Source organism: Balaenoptera borealis (genome assembly GCF_965194805.1).
Source record: "Balaenoptera borealis genome assembly, chromosome: 7".
Classification (NCBI taxonomy): domain Eukaryota; kingdom Metazoa; phylum Chordata; class Mammalia; order Artiodactyla; family Balaenopteridae; genus Balaenoptera; species Balaenoptera borealis.
In genome coordinates, this window is record NC_138864.1 from 64090870 (window position 1) to 64113095 (window position 22226).

At 36.4% G+C, this 22226-nt stretch overlaps 1 protein-coding gene across 1 annotated transcript; it reads right to left on the bottom strand.

Annotated features, from left to right (window-relative positions):
• Positions 1-88: 88 nt before the first annotated feature.
• Positions 89-7339, bottom strand: LOC309632667 (taste receptor type 2 member 2-like; the record flags this gene model as incomplete). Its single annotated transcript, XM_082400423.1, is given in 5 exon segments — positions 89-6219; positions 6222-6446; positions 6450-6781; positions 6784-6808; positions 7148-7339. Coding segments are annotated over 5 exon segments (867 nt in total). The 3' UTR covers positions 89-6126.
• Positions 7340-22226: the final 14887 nt, after the last annotated feature.

Here is a 22226-nt window from a genome sequence, read left to right on the forward strand (position 1 = left end):
ACTTTTATTATCTCATTTGACAGATGAGGAAACAGAAGGAAAGAGTCTAGTGACTTGCTCAAGGTTATAGAGCTAATAAGCAATGGGGCCAGAATGAAAATCCATCCAATATGGCCTCAGAGGCCTGGTTTTCAGCCTCTGCAGTACAATAACTCTAAATCAGTGGTTCACAAAGTGGGGTCCCGAGACCACTAGCATGAGTATCATTTGAGAATGTGTTAGAAATACTAATTCTCAGGCCCTACCCAAAAACCTATTGAGTCAGAAACTCTGGAGATGGGGTACGGCAATCTGTGTTTTAACACACCCTCCAGGCGATTCTGATGTCCATTCAAATTTGAGAACCTCTGCTTTAGAGGTTACTGAGGGAATTGCTAGTACAGATTCTAAAACTTTTTTTATCTGCTTTTTCTTTATGTGATTTTATGACTGAAATCAGAGAAGCTTTAACACACTGCAGTGCATATGTTAGAACACTTGTGAACACTGATAGAGCTATAGAAAATTTTTAGAAAACTTGGTGTACATTTAAAAAGCAAAACCAGGAATTCCCTGACGGTCCAGTGGTTAGGACACCATGTTTTCACTGCCGAGGATGCGGGTTCAATCCCTGGTTGGGGAACTAAGATCCCGCAAGCCACACAGCGTGGCCAAAATAATAATAATAATAATAGTAAAAATAAATAAAAAGCAAAACCAGAATCTATTAATGATTTTAAGATGATTTAAAGAAAAAAAATTTTACTTCTGTGAAACTAGGTATTGAAAAAACTATAGTGGACCATAATGGGGAAGTAAGATTTTTTTAAAAAGGGACATAAGCATAGACTTAGCAATTTTTAAAATTATGTACTAAAACATATTGCAAAAACTAAGGATCTCTGAAAATGCAAACTTAAATTTGAAAGAATCATAGCATAGAAAACTGGGTCCATAAAGCTCCATCCTCTCTAATTCACATAATTTTCCATAGAGTACCATTTCCATTGTCTTTATCGTTTCTGTGAAAATATATACCCCTAGAGAAACTGGAGAACAATATTTGGCATAATAGTGAAAGAGCAGTTATTGATATAACCCGAGTTATGTACTTTAAGCATGAAATACTTTGTGCTCAGTGGATGTTGTATGGCAACTCTTGTTAAAATTTCCCAGAGTTATAACATTTAAATATTTTCTTTCATTCGTCTTTTATATATAGAATGGGCTCCTAGACAGTGTCACAAGAAGGATTCCATTAATGACTCATTCCCCTCAACTTGAAGTATATAATTTGGGTATCATTTTTCATGTGTCAGGGATCCTCTGTTCTGAGGAATCTGTGACACAGAGAAGAGCCCTAGAAAAAAACTGCAACGTTGATATGATACACCTTTATTTCCCATTGGCCTTTTTCTCATTCCACCCCTTACTGGCTCTCATACTGAGATTCATCCCATCCAAGTCAAACATGCAGAGTTTATTTTTCAGAAGGCACCCCCTTATTGAAAATGACCTCCTCTCTTTACTCCATGGATCAGGGGTCAAGTAACTAATAAACAGTTAATCCCTGCTACAATCAGAGTACCCTCTTTTGATAACAAATCAACATTTGGTGTCACTAGTAGTGTGAGTGGCACATTCATAACCCTAATCATAGAAAAACTGCCTATGTCTCTTCATCCTGAGATTACTTATGTGAAACTTATTGGTAATTTCCCTATCTATCCCCTCAGTAAAATCCAGGAAGCTTGCCTTATAAAAGGGAAGGAGTTCTTAATAAAATTTTGTAATTCTTATTCTTTTAGAAGTTTGGATAGATATGTGTGTAGGTGAGAAGGAAGCTTTTAATTTTCAGAAGATTTACTATTTAAGCAGTGTCACACAGAAGAGGCACAAGACTTTGGGGCTTAACTAGTAAAAGTTTTCTCTGTAGTAACTTAACTCCAATGGCTAAAACTAAAACTTTTTACTAATGAATTAAATATAAATTCTGTAGTGTTGATAAGAGGAAGAGGAAGCGGTGTCTATTGAGGGAGAAGCCAGAAGAGACAGAATAAATACAGACGTCCTCAAATTCATTTTTAGGTTTGAATCAGCTGTGACGTGCCCAAGAACTGGAAACATGAACATTCTTACCTCTCAGTATTTACTTATTTACTGAATAAGTGTATATGCGGTCCTCTACAGTAAAAGATCTCATCCACCCATAACAAAATCCTCCTGGATACAAAATTATCAAGAACATATTGGGAAAATAAGCCAAACTCCTATTTGTAGATTTCAAACTCCCAGTGACATGAAAAGTCTTTGTGGAATCTATGGGAATTCCTTGTCTTACCTGAGTCCTGAAAAAGTCGAGTCCTGTATTTCTGCCGTAAACCTCTTTACCTCAAGCGGTTTCACCGCACGACTAATTGGTCACAGGGCTATTTCGCCATAAAAGATAAATAACTGGTCGACAGTTACATTACACTAGAAAAGATAACCTATCAGTCTTTGCAAATTCTTAGGTGAGCTAATCCAAGCCTGGTTCTGTTAGGGTGAGTTATAACTTGAATGTTTTGTAATGGAAAATAATATTATTTAAATGCCACTAAAATTTCTCCTAAGAAAGACTTTATTTCTAAATGAATATATTTCCTAGGCTCCAATTAGTAGCATTAATATACTGTGATGCAGTGAGTCACAAACCTTGGTCCATAAAGAGTTGTATCAGAATTTCCTGGGGTGGTTTATTATCCAGAATCTTGGGCTCCATCTCCAGAGACTATATTCAGCATGTCTAGGATAAGCCTGGGAATCTACAATTATAAAATGTTTCCCAGGTGATTTTGATGCACAATTAAGTTTAGGAAAAAAAATATGGAATTTAGATTTAGAAGGTGAGACTCAGGTCTAGATAATTCTAGACCAATTCTATTGTCTCTTCAAGTGTAGATTTCTTCATCTTTAACACAGATGATAATATCCTCTCAGGGTTGTGAGGATCCCTGAAATAATATACACAAAAAAGGGCAATTCTGGAATAGAAAATTAATTACCTAACTACTGAAATTCATTTTAAAGGCATTGCTGCCTTTTCATACAGACTTCATGAAATCTTAGAATGCTTGCTATGCCACAGCCCCATTCCAAGGAATTCCTAGCCTGAAACCCATTCCAAGGAATTCCCAGCCCATAGCATCATTACAAAAGGTTCCCATGCCAACAGGCCTCATGCCAAGAGATTCCCATGCCAGAAGTTTTCAAGGCATTAGTACCAATTTGCTTACTTATGTATAAATATTATTAATAATAAAAGATTCTCCTTTTTGTAATTGTAAACTTTTATTTCACCTTTTATGTGTTTTGTTTTGTTTGGGTGAGCTCCTTCCTTTTTTTCTTCAATAATGTAAACATTATTTTCAACTCTATAGTTCTCTTTGTTAATGGAGATACTGGTTAATTATAGAAAAGCGGTTAAAAACAAAGTTACAACCATAAAATAAAACATTATTAAGCTGTTAAAATATGCAAATTTCTCACATGTAATTTAAATGCAAATGTAGTATAAAGTATATATACAGCAGGATCCTCATAATGTAATAAATTATACCCATCCCATACATATATATACTTATATATGTCTATATGATGTATATTTCAAATCCTGAAAGAATGTATATGAAAAGTTTACCTGTGATTGTATCAGGTTCACTTCTAATATGTATTTTCCCAATTTTTTTTTTTTTTTCGCTGCGCTGCGTGGCTTGTGGAACCCGGGCCCTCGGCAGTGAAAGAAAGGAGTCCTAACCACTGGACCGCCAGGGAATTCCCCTGTATTTTCCCAATTTTTTACATTGACTGTGTATTATTTTACAATTTTTAAAAAATTACTAAAATTATTTCTTGAATTAAAAAAATAGATGAGCGTAGTAGAGGATATAAATGGCCAAGTGATATCAGATCTCGCCATGTAAATATCTGCCACGATTCCCTGCGTAATTCAGGCACTAGCATAAATAAGACTTTCAGCTTGGCCTAGGAGACCAGGGGGTGTGGACTCCCCCTGGACGATGCAAAAGCTTGTAAGTCGGTTCTATAATCTGAGGAGTAGTTTCCAGTTACACAATTAGCCAAAACTCAAGATGTAAACATAGTAAATACCCATTTTCCCAGCAGAGAGGTTAGTCCCACCTGACCTATAACAAGTGAGACTGGTACAGCAATTTCCCGAACATATAAGAGTCAAGGGATGCTAAAATGTAAATTGAGCACCTATGTGTACATCATTTCAGACAGTTAGTAAACCAAATATGAGATGAAATAGATAATAAATAATTTCACCCAGTAATAGCATAATTCAGACATTTGTGAAATATTTTTTAATTGACTTTGTAGGGACATAACAGAGAAATGTCACAGGATGTCATAGGTAATAGGTTGAATGTCATTTCTTGTCCTGATTTTCAGAATCTAAAGTTGCCTGTAAAGAATACCGGAAAGGGACTTCTCTGGTGGCGCAGCGGTTAAGAATCTGCCTGCCAATGCAGGGGACATGGGTTCGAGCCCTGGTCCGGGAAAATCCCACATGCCCCGGAGCAACTAAGCCGATGCGCCAAAACTACTGAGCCTGTGCTCTAGAGCCTGCGAGCCACAACTACTGAGCCTACATGCCACAACTACTGAAGCCTGAACGCCTAGAGCCCATGCTCCGCAGCAAGAGAAGCCACCGCAGTGACAAGCCCGTGCACCGAAATGAAGAGTAGACCCTGCTCACTGCAACTAGAGAAAGTCCGCGCGCAGCAACGAAGACCCAACACAGCCAAAAATAAATAAATAAAATAAATAAATTTATTAAAAAAAAAAGAATAATGGAAAGAAAACCAAACAGAGAGGGTACTGACTTTAGTGACAGAAGAACCAGGTTTGAATTCCAATTATACCACTTGACTGTAGTTGAGTGGATTTAGGCATGTATAATGACCTCTCCAAACCTTAATTTCTCAACTGTAAAACTGAGATAATTCTACTGCCTACTTTACAAAGTGTTCTGAGAATGAAATAAAGAATTGTGTGTGGAAATATTTTGTAAAGTAAAAAAATTCACACATACATGTGCACATATTCACACACATATCTAGTTTCTTTTTTCCCCACCCTGGCAACTTTTAATCCATTTAAATTACAATGTATTTACAATTAAAATGACTACCTAGCTTTTTATTTGTTTGTTTAAGAGCCAGTGAGGATTTCACAGATTCAAACAGATATCCTGAGATGTAAGATATTACAAAAAATATTTTCTTCCCCAAAGCAACAGAATGGAAGATTTTAAAAGAGCAGAATCAATTCAAATCTAGCAACAGATTTCAAAGCTTTTACTTTAGATCTTCAAGTCATTTGCTGCAGCCATACCTCAGACAATATTCCTAGTAGGAGGGAAGTTAAAACACCAGTTGGATGATTTCCTGCTGGGACTTCATTGTCAGCAAACTCCCTCACGTCCTATTTGGGTATGACTTTCACACTTCAGGGGGTTGAAAAATGTTTCTTCAACTCGTAAAAAAATGGAGACCCTACATTGTGTATTTATATGCCAGCTCTATTTGCACCTTATCATTTACCAACCTGAACTAGTAACTAAAATCAAAAGCAAAATAAGACTTTAATCTGTATACCTGAGTACATTGCCCTGATATACATACACTTTCAACGTATAATTTGCATTTTAAAATAATTACACTAATGACTCTCTTTGGAAAATAGTTATGTGCAATCAAATAGCCAAATTATTATACTGTTTCAAGTCTTAGACTAAATCAATGTGATGTTGCTCATCTAAACCAGAAGATTCTCAATGACCTGGGAAGACAGATAACAGAATTACTTTGGTCAGCCAAGTGAAGTCTTAGTATTTTTTTCCGATTTCTAACACAACTGGCACTCCAATGCAAGTACAAGTTATCTATATGTGTTACGGTCATAATATTTTTAAGTACACAAGTCCTGGAAAAAGAGATATCTTATCCATCCAACATCAAAATTAGTGCTTCCAGGGGAGAGGGAGAGAGCACACAAAACACATAAATAAACAAAAACAAAACACAAGTCCATTGAAACCATGACAAGGAAGTACAAAATATTTTACATTGATCCTCCTCTTCATTGATTCTTTCTGAGGCACAGAAGTCTCCTGATTGGTTGTTGGAACTTAGAATTACTCAAGATCATTATAACCGAATGGCCAGAGGGATATATGCTGCCATTATGTCCTTAACCACAAAGAAGCACTGACTCCCATAAGGAATACTGAATGTCATATTTGCCATGAAGCCAGCAAAATAAGAAATAAAGAAGCAAAAGAATGTTATCACTGATCTTAATGTATTAATATGGGCTTCAGTGCTGGCGTTTCTAAAACAAAGAGGTCCATTTTGCATCCGATGAGCGTGCTTATAGAGAGAAATGAATAACATAACAGTTCACATCACAGATATGGCCAGAGGAAATATTAATGCCAAGTTGACAAGAAGCACTTCATTAATCTGCTTTGTCTTGAGTTTAGTCCGCTTTAGCATGGCATCCCTGAGGACATCAATATCCACATTTTTAGGGTAATCCACCTTGACACACAGAGCTGCAATGCTCACGGAGGTCAACAGGCTTCCCAGAAGCAGCCAAAGCATTAACTTTGAGATTCTGAATTTCAGCCAAAGAAAACAGTACTGGGTGAAGTGTGTTATCTTGAGGCAGTAAAATACAGAGAGACAGGTGGCAAACCAGAGACTGACAGAGCTGAAAAACATCCAAAAAAAATCATCGCTGTACCATAAATTTTTACTCTCTAAAAGAGTGGAAAGGGGCTTCCCTGGTGGCGCAGTGGTTGGGAGTCTGCCTGCTAATGCAGGGGACACGGGTTCGCGCCCTGGTCTGGGAAGATCCCACATGCCGCGGAGCAACTGGGCCCGTGAGCCACAACTACTGAGCCTGCGCGTCTGGAGCCTGTACTCCACAACAAGAGAGGCCACGATAGTGAGAGGCCCGCGCACCGCGATGAAGAGTGGCCCCCGCTTGCCGCAACTAAAGAAAGCCCTAGCACAGAAACGAAGACCCAACATAGCAATCAATCAATCAATCTTTAAAAAAAAAAAAAGAGTGGAAAGAACATAAGAAAAAACTTTACCATTAACACCATCTGCAAACCAAATCTAGACATCCCTATGCATATGAAAAGGAGTTGCATTGGTGTTAGCTTTCTGCTTTTGACCAATTCATTACAGTTGATGATTATAAGAAATCCATTTACTGTAATCCCTGTGATAAATTCTGCTGACATGAGGATAACATGAAGACAAGCTGACAAAGAGGAGGCCATGTTGCCTACCACAAATCTTAGCTTTTCCTTGTGGATGGTGTCAAATACCTCCTCCAGATGATGTTGCAGATAGAAACATACAGCACTGAGAAATCTGACCTTCTGCCAACTTCTGGATCGTAAGTAGAGTCTAACACTAGACTTTTTCCTTAAGGAAGAAAAACAGAGGGAGTACTATTTAAATCTGGTGCCCTGAATTTGAAACTGTGGGAATGCAAATCCAAAGATTTGAATGATGGTTAAGTCTTCCAATTACATCCCAGTAAAAATTGCCATATTGGCAATTTTATTCAGTTCTCACGCTTACTCAATTATGCCAAACATTTGATTATAAATATTTTTTATTTAGGTTAATACCATTTCCTTTTTGTCTTTTGTTTTTTCCTAATGACAAATGCCATGTTCTTGGGACAGACAACTATTTCTTATTATTGGCACAAGTATCCAGTCTCAGATGTGACTGTTTCTTTTTTTCCCTCATAATAATCATTCCAAGACACTTTAAATGAATCCTTCCTGCTCCTCCACCCCCATCCCAGCCCCACAAAAGACAATTTTTTTCTCCAGACTTGAAAATCATTTCCTGGGACCTAACTTTTTTTTTTAAATTTATTTATTTAATTTATTTATTTTTGGCTGCGTTGGGTCTTCATTGCTGTGCGAGGGCTTTCCTCTAGTTGCTGCAAGCAGGGGCTACTCTTCGTTGCGGTGCGCGGGCTTCTCACTGTGGTGGCTTCTCTTGTTGCAAAGCACAGGCTCTAGGCGCACGGGCTTCAGGAGTTGTAGCACGCGGGCTTCAGTAGTGTGGCTCGTGGGCTCTAGAGCACAGGCTCAGTAGTTGTGGCGCACAGGCTTAGTTGCTCCGTGGCATGTGGGATCTTCCTGGACCAGGGCTCGAACCCGTGTCCCCTGCATTGGCAGGCGGATTCTTAACCACTGTGCCACCAGGGAAGCCCCTGTGACCTAACTTGGTATAAGAATCCTTCATTACCCTAAATGATCTCTCATATTTTCAGTCTTCTTGGTAAAATTTTGACCTAAGGGTCAGCAAATCCCAGTGATAAAGGTAGTGCATATTCAATCCACATGCTTACATCATGTCTGCTCATGCTGAAGAATATCCCTTCAAAAGGTAGATGGTACAGAAACTTCAAACCACAAACAGAGGGTGTAATTACATAGGCATTAAAATGATTTTCCTCTGTTTATTACAAAGAGATGTTCATATAACCTTGCCAAAAATTAGTTATATCACATGTAAAGTGTAAATAAATCATTACTACTTCATAACTAATATATGGTGCTCAAACTGTTTAGGTCAGTGGCTAGGTCATACTAAGCACTCAACACATGGTAACTACTTATTAATACTATTAAATGTCTTCTTTTATTTACCTCAGCAAGAAAATATTGATTCTGTTAATATTTTCCATAAGACAGGTGAAATGTTTTCAATAAGAAATAAGATTGTAAGAGTATAGAAAATAGAAAAGCAAAGAACTGGACTTGCCACCCACTGTCCACACCATTCATGGTTTTTAAAGCCTACTAGCCCATGAAAGGACATGTCAGTGCCACCTGTGTAGCATTCCCCTGCCACCATCAGGTGACCTCCCCACCCATTTTCTATACATCACAGATATCCAAAATGTATTAAGATTTATCCCATCTCTATCTCTTCTAAAATGCTTGTTTTGTGACCTGTACATCAGTTTGCCTTTGGTGCCTGGACTTGCCATCTTCCTTGTCTACAAACCATGACTTTGTCCAGTGAATGGTATTTGCCTTGCCCCATCACCTCTAGGGTCTATTCCCAATTCTAGGTACAGGTGAAGAAGCTTCGTCTCAATTCCAGACTCTAAAGCAGTGTCATGATCCTGGGGTGAAGGAGAAGAAATGGGATTTGTACAGTACACAGCTTAGTGTCCTAAATTACCTCTCTGAGACTGGGTTATATTTATTGAGTGATGGCATTTAAAAGGATATGATAACTGGATTGTTATCATATCTGACTGCATCTGGATGTCATGGGACTAAGGCAGCAAGCAGCAAATAAAACTTACTAGTAAGCATTCAGTAAATATTGTTACTGAATTTTTATGTGGAAAATGAGACACAACTCACTTCTGGAAAGGTATAGAATTTCTTAGGATTCACAAAAACCTTATTGGTAGAAGAAGTGAATCAGATTCCATCACAAAAATCCCCATTTTATAGAGAAGGATATTTTAGAATCCTAAAGACTAAGTGACTTATTCAAGGTTTAAGTGAGTAAAAACTGGCAGAACTTGTGTAGATCATTTCAATTTTCTGATCTTACATTTCCTCATAAGCAAAACAAGTGAATAGGAAAAAATGAATTATCTACAATTTTGATTTTGTCAACATTTTCAGACTCGTCTTCTGCCAAAATCTTGAAAGTTTCTTCCAAAACCTTGAATTAGTTGAGCTGCCTTTGCATGAGCTATGTCCCATGTAGGACAGACAGAGGATAAGATTTCATGATCCACTGATTAATATATTGGATTAATATCCTGTTTCTGAGACAACTGTTCTCAACTTCTCCCACCCCAGCTGAGTCATAATGTTTATTATAATTCTACTTTGAAGGTCTTTCCATGTGCAAATTATAATTTGTGTCTCAGACAATCAGTGAATGAGGAGGAAGAGGAGAGCTCAGTTTCTCAAAGAGACTGTATAATTGAGGACTTCACTATCTCCTTACCACATCACTAAAATTCAGCTTTCATTGTACCATGGAGCAGTTTAAACCAACAGGAAATTAAGGATGCAATACTTTTGAAAATTGCATAAAGCTGCAAAATGTAAATAACTGCTCTGAACTGGTTGAATATGACATATATGTATCTAAGAAAATAGAATAGAGGCAAATTTGGGAAAGGGACATTTTAATTTTTTCATTGCAATAGAGTAAATGTTAAATTAAGTAACAGAAGCAGACCAAAGAAGAAAGGCTTATAGTCCAAGAGTCAGAGAGAAGTAATTAGAATGGTGTACTAATAAAAGTAAGACACATGCATTCTATCCCCATCCTGAAATGGATGTAGCCCACCTTCAGATGTATAACATTCCTTGTAACATGCATGTAATCAGGAAAAGTAGCTGACAGCAGAAAATGTGGAAATAAAAATAAATGTATTCCCCCAAATTGAGATATTATAAAATAATTTATAAGTAAGTGGGGTGTAACTAAATAATACACTTTTACCAAAATACCGAGTTCAAAAAGCTCATTTAATGTCTTAAAATTTTCTAATATTTTTAAGAAGATAGAACTCTCTCTATTGTAGAGATAGGAAAATACGTCTTGAGATGTTAAGATAACTTACCTAAATTTAACCAGACAATGCATGACAAAGGTAGAAATATGTTTTGATCTCCATATACACAAACTGATACACTTCAGACACACTTAGTCACACTTTCTACATAGTTGAGCAATTTCTTATTCTGAAATATAAAAAGAATACAACTCCAAATCATAGTTCAGAACACACATAATAACAATAAAAAATCATGAAAACCTGATATTATTTAGCCAATTTTGAAGACCAAATTGTTTCAATACATTTAAGTAAACATTTACAGTGTTTAGATATTTTGACAGTGATCTGTGCCTTCTTCAGTGTTTTTTTTTTCCAATATCCATTTTTTTCAATATCTATTTCACATACAAAGTGATCCTATTCCAACACAAGTCCCCTCTATACCTTTATATTTCTGGAGGCACTGTGGACTCAAAATGAAAATAGGTAGCAATTTGTTGGAGAATGATATATTTGTTACTATTTTCCTGATCGTTCCGAGGATAAATTCTTAAAAGGAAAGATTTATAGCAGCTAGAAACCAATCAGCAATGAGTTAAAACTCCAACACCATCATTTATCTTCTTTAGCTTTACTATGACAGTTCAGGCTGTCCATGATACAAGATCAATTTCTGTCCTTTGGGTTTTTTTTTTTTCATGTCCTTTGTTTATGAGATATATCAAAGCTTAATCAAACAATATTTTTCCTTGTCTGAGATCCAGCTGATGCTACCTTGAGACAACATTTGTAGAAAATAAAAAGCTCTGTGCTCAATTTTGGTGATACTGACATTTCAGAAGAACTCCTAATGAACTGAAGTGGCGATATACGAACCTTTCAGAAGATCATATGAAGCAATCCATCCACAGTGAACAAAAATGTAGCACAAACTTTCCTTGATTTACATATGGATGTGATCATGTGGGCCGTCTGTGCTAACTCAGAGAAAAAACAGAAAAACAGATTATGTTCAAAGCAGTATGTATAAATTCAGCTTTACCCTAAAAGGTATCCACATATAAAAATGTCAACACTTCTAGGAGACATTATTTCTTCTGAACCCAAAATATCAACCTAGTATATGTATGACTGTGACATCCAAAAACTAGTGAATATAATAGAAATGTTTCCTCTTCTAAGATTACATGCATAGTACATTTGTGTGTGTGTGTGTACAGTAATATGTGTACTTACATTCTGCTGATTCTGCCCCTTGGAAATGTAACATAGATTCTAGGAAACAGGTTAACCAGCTGATTCTAAAGTTTGAATACCGGATTTTTGGAATTGAATTTTTCATTTGGGCTAGACATGTGTTGCTTCTTTTAAGGGCATATATTCTGATTCTCTAACATTTGGCTATCACTGGTAACAGGTAGAGGAAAATGGGGGGGAAATTCTTGAGAGACTTTACGTATTAATGCTAGAGCAGTTCTGTTTCTAAGTGAAGAGGAGTATATGTCCATTCACTGTAAATCTTGCAAGTTAACATACAACGACCATTTTGTATCAAATCAGTCAATAGTTAGCAGTAGCCAATAAAATAAATATGACAAATTATAAAGTGAGCCTATTTTTCCTACGAAGTTTAAGAATATCTGTTAAAAAGGTAACTCAATATAACCATGGATTCTATCACACAATTCTTCCACAAAAGTGAAAGCGGAGTCTATGGTGAGTGTCTCGTTCTCTATCCTTTGTATTAATTATATGGCCGTTGGCATCTTAAATATTATCCCTGTTGTCACATTTGTAGCTTTGCAAAGGTCTGCATCTAATCATCACATTTTGGATTAAGGTTAACATCACATTTGGCTTGAGAAGTAAGAATCTAAACCTATGATATCCTTTATGCAGTTCAGCAGGTATCAGCATGTGAACTGGTATCAGCCTGTCCTAGTGCTTTCTAGAGTTCAAATCAGATTCCCTTCTACCCTGCTCTGTCTCGTGAGTGATCCCTGACATCGACAAATTACTTATGAATAAATCTTCTCAGTATTTTGGCATAGGTCAAGAGAACATTTAAAAAATTTTCTAGCTGGCAGTATCCCAAATGAATACTAAAATCTCCAGTGACGGCTGGGCATAGTTCTAAAAATGTAAGCCCTATTGTCGTTAAATATTTTTTGTCATATATAGATGAATGATTAATCTAGGTCTAGAATCACAGTTGCATAACTTTCAATAATTTTACACTGTTTTTCTTTTGAAAAGAATGAAGTTGTTATAATCATTGAATACACACAGGGGTTCCATGTGTATACGTAGCATTAATTGACAACTCATTGATGCAGCAGCTTATTTTTCATCCCATTATATTGTGAGTACCTTCTCATATTGGTAAATAATCTTCCAAAACATTACCTCCAATAGGTAAATAAAATTTTATAGTACATTCATACAGTAATTAATTCTTAATTTGTTAGATGTTTAAGTTTTTCCTAATTTTTATGGGTTTTTTTGAATTTTATTTTATATATATTTTTATACAGCAGGTTCTTATTAGTCATCCATTTTATACTCATCAGTGTATACATGTCAATCCCAATCGCCCAATTCATCACACCACAACCCCCACTCCCCACCGCTTTCCTCCCTTGGTGTCCATACATTTGTTCTCTACATCTGTGTCTCTATTTCTGCCCTGCAAACTGGTTCATCTGTACCATTTTTCTAGGTTCCACATATATGTGTTAATAAACGGTATTTATTTTTCCCTTTCTCAGTTACTTCACTCTGTATGACAGTCTCTAGATCCATCCACATCTCTACAAATGACCCAATTTCGTTCCTTTTTATGGTGGAGTAACATTCCATTGTATATATGTACCACATCTTCTTTATCCATTCATCTGTTGATGGGCATTTAGGTTGCTTCCATGACCTGGTTATTGTAAATAGTGTTGCAATGAACATTGGGGTGCATGTGTCTTTTTGAATTTTGGTTTTCTCTGGGTATATGCCCAGTAGTGGGATTGCTAGGTCTTAAGGTAATTCTATTTTTAGTTTTTTAAGGAACCTCCATACGTTTCTCCATAGTGGCTGTATGAATTTACATTCCCACCAACAGTGCAAGAGGGTTCCCTTTTCTCCACACCTTTTCCAGCATTTGCTGTTTGTAGATTTTGTGATGATGCCCATTCTAACTGGTGTGAGGTGATACCTCATTGTAGTTTTGATTTGCATTTCTCTAATAATTAGTGATGCTGAGCAGCTTTTCATGTGCTTCTTGGCCAGCAGTATATCTTCTTTGGAGAAATGTCTATTTAGGTCTTCTGCCCATTTTTGGATTGGGTTGTTTGTTTCTTTAATATTGAGCTGCATGAGCTGTTTATATATTTTGGAGATTAATCCTTTGTCCATTGATTCGTTTGCAAATATTTTCTCCCATTCTGAGGGTTGTCTTTTTGTCTTGTTTATGGTTTCCTTTGCTGTGCAAAAGCTTTTAGGTTTCATTAGGTCCCATTTGTTTATCTTTGTTTTTATTTCCATTACTCTAGGAGGTGGGTCAAAAAAGATCTTGCTGTGATTTATGTCAAAGAGTGTTCTGCCTATGTTTTCCACTAAGAGTTTTATAGTGTCCAGTCTTACATTTAGGTCTCTAATCCATTTTGAGTTTGTTTTTCTGTATGGTGTTAGGGAGTGCTCTAATTTCATTCTTTTCCATGTAGCTGTCCAGTTTTCCCAGCACCACTTATTGAAGAGATTGTCTTTTCTCCATTGTATATTGTTGCCTCCTTTGTCATATATTAGTTGACCATAGGTGCGTGGGTTTATCTCTGGGCTTTCTATCTTGTTCTATTGACATATATTTTTGTTTTTGTGCCAGTACCATATTGTCTTGATTACTGTAGCTTTGCAGTATAGTCTGAAGTCAGGGAGTCTGATTCCTCCAGCTCCGTTTTTTTCCTTCAAGACTGCTTTGGCTATTCGGGGTCTTTTGTGTCTCCATACAAATTTTAAGATTTTTTGTTCTAGTTCTGTAAAAAATGCCATTGGTAATTTGATAGGGATTGCATTGAATCTGTAGATTGCTTTGGGCATTATAGTCATTTTAACAATATTGATTCTTCCAGTTCAAGAACATGGTATATCTTTCCATCTGTTGGTATCATCTTTAATTTCTTTCATCAGTGTCTTATAGTTTTCTGCATACAGGTCTTTTGTCTCCCTAGGTAGGTTTATTCCTAGGTGTTTTATTCTTTTTGTTGCAATGGCAAATGGGAGTGATTCCCTAATTTCTCTTTCAGATTTTTCATCATTAGTGTATAGGAATGCAAGAGATTTCTGTGCATTAATTTTGTATCCTGCAACTTTACCAAATTCATTGATTAGCCCTAGTAGTTTTTTGGTGGCATCTTTAGGATTCTCTATGTATAATATCATGTTAACTGCTAACAGTGACAGTTTTACTTCTTTTCCGATTTGTATTCTTTTCATTTCTTTTTCTTCGCTGATTGCCATGGCTAGGACTTCCAAAACTATGTTGAATAATAGTGGTGAAAGTGGACATCCTTGTCTTGTTCCTGATCTTAGAGGAAATGTTTTCAGTTTTTCACCATTGACAATGATGTTTGCTGTGGGTTTGTCGTATATGGCCTTTATTATGTTGAGGTAGGTTCCCTCTATGGCCACTTTCTGGAGAGTTTTTATCATAAATGGGTGTTGAATTCTGTCAAAAGCTTTCTCTGCATCTAATGAGATGACCATATAGTTTTTAAAGTCCCCCACTATTACTGTGTTACTGTCAATTTCCTCTTTTATAGCTGTTAGAAGTTGCCTTATGTATTGAGGTGCTCCTATGTTGGGTGCATATATATTTATAATTGTTATATCTTCTTCTTGGATTGATCCCTTGATCATTATGTACCATCTTTTCTTGTCTCTTATAACATTCTTTATTTTAAAGTCGATTTTATCTGATATGAGAATTGCTACTCTAGCTTTCTTTTGATTTCCATTTGCATGGAATATCTTTTTCCATCCCCTCACTTTTAGTCTGTATGTGTCCCTAGGTCTGAAGTGGGTCTCTTGTAGACAGCATATAGATGGGTCTTGTTTTTGTATCCATTCAGCGAGCCTGTGTCTTTTGGTTGGAGCATTTAATTCATTCATGTTTAAGGTAACTATCGATATGTATGTTCCTATTACCATTTTCTTAATTGGTTTGGGTTTGTTTTTGTAGGTCCTTTTCTTCTCTTGTGTTTCCCACTTAGAGAAGTTCCTTTAGCATTTGTTGTAGAGCTGGTTTGGTGGTGCTGAATTCTCTTAGCTTTGGCTTCTCTGTAAAGCTTTTGATTTCTCCATCGAATCTGAATGAGATCCTTGCCGGGTAGAGTAATCTTGGTTGTACGTTCTTCCCTTTCATCGCTTTAAGTTTATCATGCCACTCCCTTCTGGCTTGTAGAGTTTCTGCTGAGAAATCAGCTGTTAACCTTATGGGAGTTCCCTTGTATGTTATTTGTCATTTTTCCCTTGCTGCTTTCAGTAATTTTTCTTTGTCTTTAATTTTTGCCAATTTGATTACTATGTGTCTCGGCATGTTTCTCCTGAGTTTATCCTGTATGGGACTCTCTGTGCTTCCTGGACTTGGATGGCTATTTCCTTTCCCATGTTAGGGAAGTTTTTGACTGTAATCTCCTCACATATTTTCTCGGGTCCTTTCTCTCTCTCTTCTCTTTCTGGGACCCCTATAATGCGAATGTTGTTGCGTTTAATGTTGTCCCAGAGGTCTCTTAGGCTGTCTTCATTTCTTTTCGTTCTTTTTTCTTTATTCTGTTCCGCCACAGTGAATTCCACCATTCTGTCTTCCAGGTCACTTATCCGTTCTTCTGCCTCAGTTATTCTGCTACTGATTCCTTCTAGTGTAGTTTTCATTTCAGTTATTGTATTGTTCATCTCTGTTTGTTTGTTCTTTAATTCTTCTAGTTCTTTGTTAAACATTTCTTGCATCTTCTCGATCTTTGCCTCCATTCTTTTTCCCAGGATCCTGGATCATCTTCACTATCATTATTCTGAATTCTTTTTCTGGAAGGTTGCCTATCTCCACTTCATTTACTTGTTTTTCTGGGGTTTTTTCTTGTTCCTTCATCTGGTACATAGCCCTCTGCCTTTTCATCTTGTCTTTCTGTGAATGTGGTTTTTGTTCCACAGGCTGCAGGATTGTAGTTCTTCTTGCTTCTGCTGTCTGTCCTCTGGTGGATGAGGCTACCTAAGAGGCTTCTGCAAGTTTCCTGATGGGAGGGACTGGTGGTGGGTAGAGCTGACTGTTGCTCTGGTGGGCAGAGCTCAGTAAAACTTTAATCCACTTGTCTGCTGATGGGTGGGGCTGGGTTCCCTCCTTGTTGGTTGTTTGGCCTGAGGTGACCCAACACTGGAGCCTACCAGGGCTCTTTGGTGGGGCTAACGGAGGTCTCTGGGGGGGCTCACACCAAGGAGTACTTCCCAGAACTTCTGCTGCCAGTGTCCTTGTCCTCACAGTGACACACAGCCACCATCCACCTCTGCAGGAGACCCTAGCAGGTCTCCAACACTAGCAGGTAGGTCTGGTTCAGTCTCCTATGGGGTCACTGCTTCTTCCCCTAGGTCCTGATGTACACAGTACTTTGTGTGTGCCCTCCAAGAGTGGAGACTCCAAGAGTTGAAGTCCTGCAATCAAATCCCGCTAGCCTTCAAAGTGTGATTCTCTAGGAATTCCTCCTCCTGTTGCCGGACCCGCAGGTTCAGAAGCCTGACGTGGGGCTCAGAACCTTCACTCCAGTGGGTGGACTTCTGTGGTATAAGTGTTCTCCAGTTTGTGAGTCACCCACCCAGCTGTTATGGGATTTGATTTTATTTTGATTGTGCTCCTCCTACCGTCTCATTGTGGCTTCTCCTTTGTCTTTGGATGTGGGGTATTTTTTTGTTGAGTTCCAGTGTCTTCCTTTCGATGACTATTCAGCAGTTAGTTGTGATTCCAGTGTTCTCGCAAGAGGGAGAGAAAAGATAATTTTCTTTCTACCCTTCTGAGTTCGTGACTTCCATCCCTCAAACATAAGACAGATTAACAAGAGAAAAACAAACAGAAGTACATTAACATGCATATTTCACGTATACATAGGAGATAACCAATGAAACTGAGTAACTTTCAGAGATGGCCCAAGCCACCACCAACTTAAACACCATCATCAACTAAAGACAAAAATATTTGAGTGGTGATGCCAAAAGCTCAGCTTCTATACACCGGTGCCGAATCAAATCTTGGAGACATAGTTTTGGGTGAAGTAGAAAAGAATAGCTTCATGCTTTGCAGGCAAAGGGGGACACAGCAGGCTCCTACCGTCAAAAACTATGTGTCCCTTTCCTAATTTTTGATAACATAAATAACATTAACTAGGACATCTTTGCTTTTGATTTCATTTCTCGTTATCTCCTTAGATGGGGATGTAATAATGGATCAAAGTATGTGACTATTTTTAAGTTCATAATATATATTGCCATATTGTTTCCAGAGAAATTGTACCAGTTTACATCCCATCAGCAGAATATGAGAGTTTCTCTTTACTATACATCTCCCAGCATTTTATGCAAAAATGTATTTTCTAATTTGATGGAGAAAATGGCATTTAATTTTAATTTGCATTTGTAGTAGAATTGTGATTGAACTTTTTTAGATATATGGATTCTCCACTTTTCTCTTCCGTGACTCACCTATTTATATCCACTGCCTTTTTTATTTTAAATTGAGGGAAAGGGGAACTTCCTTTCATCTTTATGCTTTAAACAATTACCTAATCAGAAAGGCAAACAATTCTTTATATGTAACTAAAAGTCATTATATATTTATAACTTCTTGCATCATTTGTAAAAGTACTTCTAATAGGAACTCTTTAGCTATTATGCAATTTACTTTTTAATCTGTCTTGATACCTTTTAATACATCATCTACAGATGGAGCCCCGAGTACTTTGGAAATCTGGTGAGTATGAGAGAGACACTTAAGATTGGTAACATATTCTGCCAAGAGTTTAAGCTCCTTTTGCTTATTTGGGCCACATTTACCTAGAATGTTATAGACTGATGACGTAAGCAGTGTTTCATCCAGTTCCCTCATGTGCATTTCACTGTCTGTTAATAGAGTTTTTTTTTAAAAGGTGTAATTTATTTTATTTCCCTGTACTGCTGGTCCCTTGGGTGAGGAAAAAAATCTTCAAATCAGTATCTAAAATTGTTTCTTGAATTATCTATAGATTTCATTAAATTCCTCTTATATTAAATCAATAGTTTATCATTGCTAGGTGAAAAGAGTGTCTAATTAAGCCACATTTTTTAAATTTATCAGTTTCTGTATTTCTCTTGAATTAAAAAAAAAAAAGATACAACTTTGCGCAAAGTGCCTGTTGATATTTAGTGTGTTTTGTGGTGGGTGAGAGATATTTCACCTTTGAAGTGCAGAGCTGAGACCCTGGATCCCAAGGGAAGACGCTCTTCTGGTGGTGGTAGTGGAGGGGATTTTTTTCCCCAAGGACTAATTTCCTTTTCAGAAAACCATGCTGCAGGTCAGTCAGAATGAAGATCAAATGAAAATCTTAGGAGGGGCAGTGAAGTAATCTACATACATATCACTAGAAACTGAGTGAACTGAACACCTTGTATATACAATAAAATGCATGTCAAAAATCTGGTTTTTTGGGCTTCCCAAGTGGCGCAGTGGTTGAGAATCTGCCTGCCAATGCAGGGGACACGGGTTCGAGCCCTGGTCTGGGAAGATCCTACATGCCGCGGAGCAACTAGGCCCGTGAGCCACAATTACTGAGCCTGCGCGTCTGGAGCCTGTGCTCCGCAACAAGAGAGGCCGCGATAATGAGAGGCCTGCGCACTGCGATGAAGAGTGGCCTCCACTTGCCACAACTAGAGAAAGCCCTCGCACAGAAACGAAGACCCAACACAGCCATAAATAAATAAATAAATAAATAATTTTTTAAAAAAAATCTGGTTTTTTAAAATTTGCAAATAAATTCTCATTTCTCTATGGACTTTATTAAAAAGAACTCCTTTCAGGCTGGTCTTTTGAAATATCTCACGTTAGGAACTTACTGAATTAAGCCATCTGAATATTCTCTAGTCATTCCAGACAGTGGACTTATGAATAAGTTACAGAGAAATTATAAACTGCTCTAAGCTATTTCAACTGGTTTTAATCAGTCTTCTCATATAGCAGAGTTCAGATAATTTCACAATACTAAAATCATATGTTGTTCAATGTGATAAAGAAAATACAAAAGATGCCTTATTCATTTAGGAATAAGCAAGACAAAACAAAAAAAAATAGTGAAGGGCAGTACCATCTTCAAATAGGAAGATTAAAATGTAACATAGGAAGTTTTTGCTTTTAAAGTGAATCTCTAAAAATATCATAAAAGATGAAGTCCTGCCTGAAGGACTTCATTGGTGGTTTCCGAATTGTCAGTTTTAAAAAGTTAAATATCAATGAACACCAACAGTTAATGTGCTGAGAAGAGGATGTAGAGAAAATTATAATGACTTTTTAGGAAATAGGTAACAGAGTGATGAAATGTTAAGTTGAAAAAATGAAGGTAGACTATATATTTAGGTAGGCTCTTCTTTAGCAAATGACACACATGACACAGAAACAGAAAGCAGTGTTTGTTTCTTATTTTTTAAGTAGCCTGTTAAGTATAAAAAAATGAATAAACCAGTTTGGGACTCTTTTTTTTATTTACTTTGAATGGAAATTACAGCTCTTGTTACACAGTTATTTGGAACTGAAAGAAAAATATGTATCCTTAGAGTTTAGTAGTTTTCAGAAGTACTAAGTGAAAATTTCTGAATACTTCATTTAAGTGTTTTCTGTGATTCATGATTGGTTTGCAGCGAAGGAAGAGGGAAATCTATCTTGAGTGAAGCAAGTAATAGCTATACATAAAATTAACTTAATATGAAAATTCAGTTAGATACAGACAGTTAGATTCTAGTTTTTCACTTTCTTACATTGCAGATGCCAGTGATGTCCATTAGGTATTGAGACCTTGTGGATCACAGACTATTTGAAGAATCAGATGAACTCTATAAACCACTTTCTTAGAAGTTTCACAGAATCTGAGGCTGATTCGTGAGTTATAGACCCAGATTAAGATCCTTATCCTGAGGAAAAAAAGATACATGTATTGGGAGGTTATAATAGCTAACATTGAAAACAACTGGATTTTAACACATAGAGGATGGTAATAAAGATTTGGTCATTTATCTACGAGATTTATCTTTTTAAAAATTACAATAAATAAAGTTCAATGAAAATTTGAGCCCAAAGCATTGGTGGGTCAATCCAAAACTCCTTTGGTCAGAGTGCATTTACTTATTTTCAAGTTTAATTTTAATTTCAAAAAAGTTTGTGAGACTCTAATTAATTTACTTGAATGAGATATGTTTATAGCATTTTCTTTGGTGTATTGGTAAAAAAAGTCTTTACTTAAAAAGGCGTTATATTCTTGTTAGACTACAAGACTGGCTTCTAGGGAATACCTTTTCAAATCAGTTTTTTGAATAGGAAATCATCTGGACACAGTGATGTCCACTATTTGATTATAAAAAAACAAACAGCTTTTTGGTGTCATATAATGTAGATTCAGAATATTTATCATGTTCAACAAGCAGTGTGACACAGTGGATTTACTGTTCCCCCAGTTAATGTGGTATCTTGATTGTTTTTTTCTGGTTAACTAACATATTATTGATCTATTGTGAACTTCACTTAAAAATCAGAATACTTATTGTATGTCTTTGTTTATAAGAAATCTCATTTTCATATTTCTTCTACATTTTTGAAAGAAAACTTTCTAGTTATAATAATTTTTAGGATACAGATAGAAAGGCAAAAACACATATTTTCTTACCATTTAGATTTTTGGGGTCATAATCCATTGTCAAAATACAGATATTTTTATAATTAATTATTGTATTGTTCTTCTTTCATAACTAATACAATAACACTATTTTAACTTTTATCATTAGTAACTAGGTCATAAAATAACTAAATCTGTGAAGTAATAAAAGAGATTACTAATTAAGTAATACTTGTAATTGCTTAAATGGCATATTTCTAAAGATAAAATCATGTACTATGGTTTTTAATCCTATTTATCTAGTCTTCATTTTGTTATCAAGGTAGTTTGTATATACAGAATGACACATATTTACATGGGGGAGGGGTTGTAGTTCCCGCTGTGTCTGCTTAGACATTAAATAACCACAGTGTAGGTAAATGCAGGTTTTGTTTTATGTAAATAAGTGAGATGGTGGGTCTTTTTACTAATACATATTTACATGTATTATCCAGATTTTCACTGGTGACAGTAAAACTTGTTAATAGCCATGGTGCTTTATGGAAATGTACTTTGAAAAGTTAAAAACACCATATAAACATAGGGAAGCATTATTATAGATGAGTTAACTATTATTATTGTTGTTTGCCCTCATAATATAAACATGTAATCATAATTTAAATCCATTATTAAATTTACTAGTCCAATAAGCCGAAATACTGAAATAATCTTTGGTAT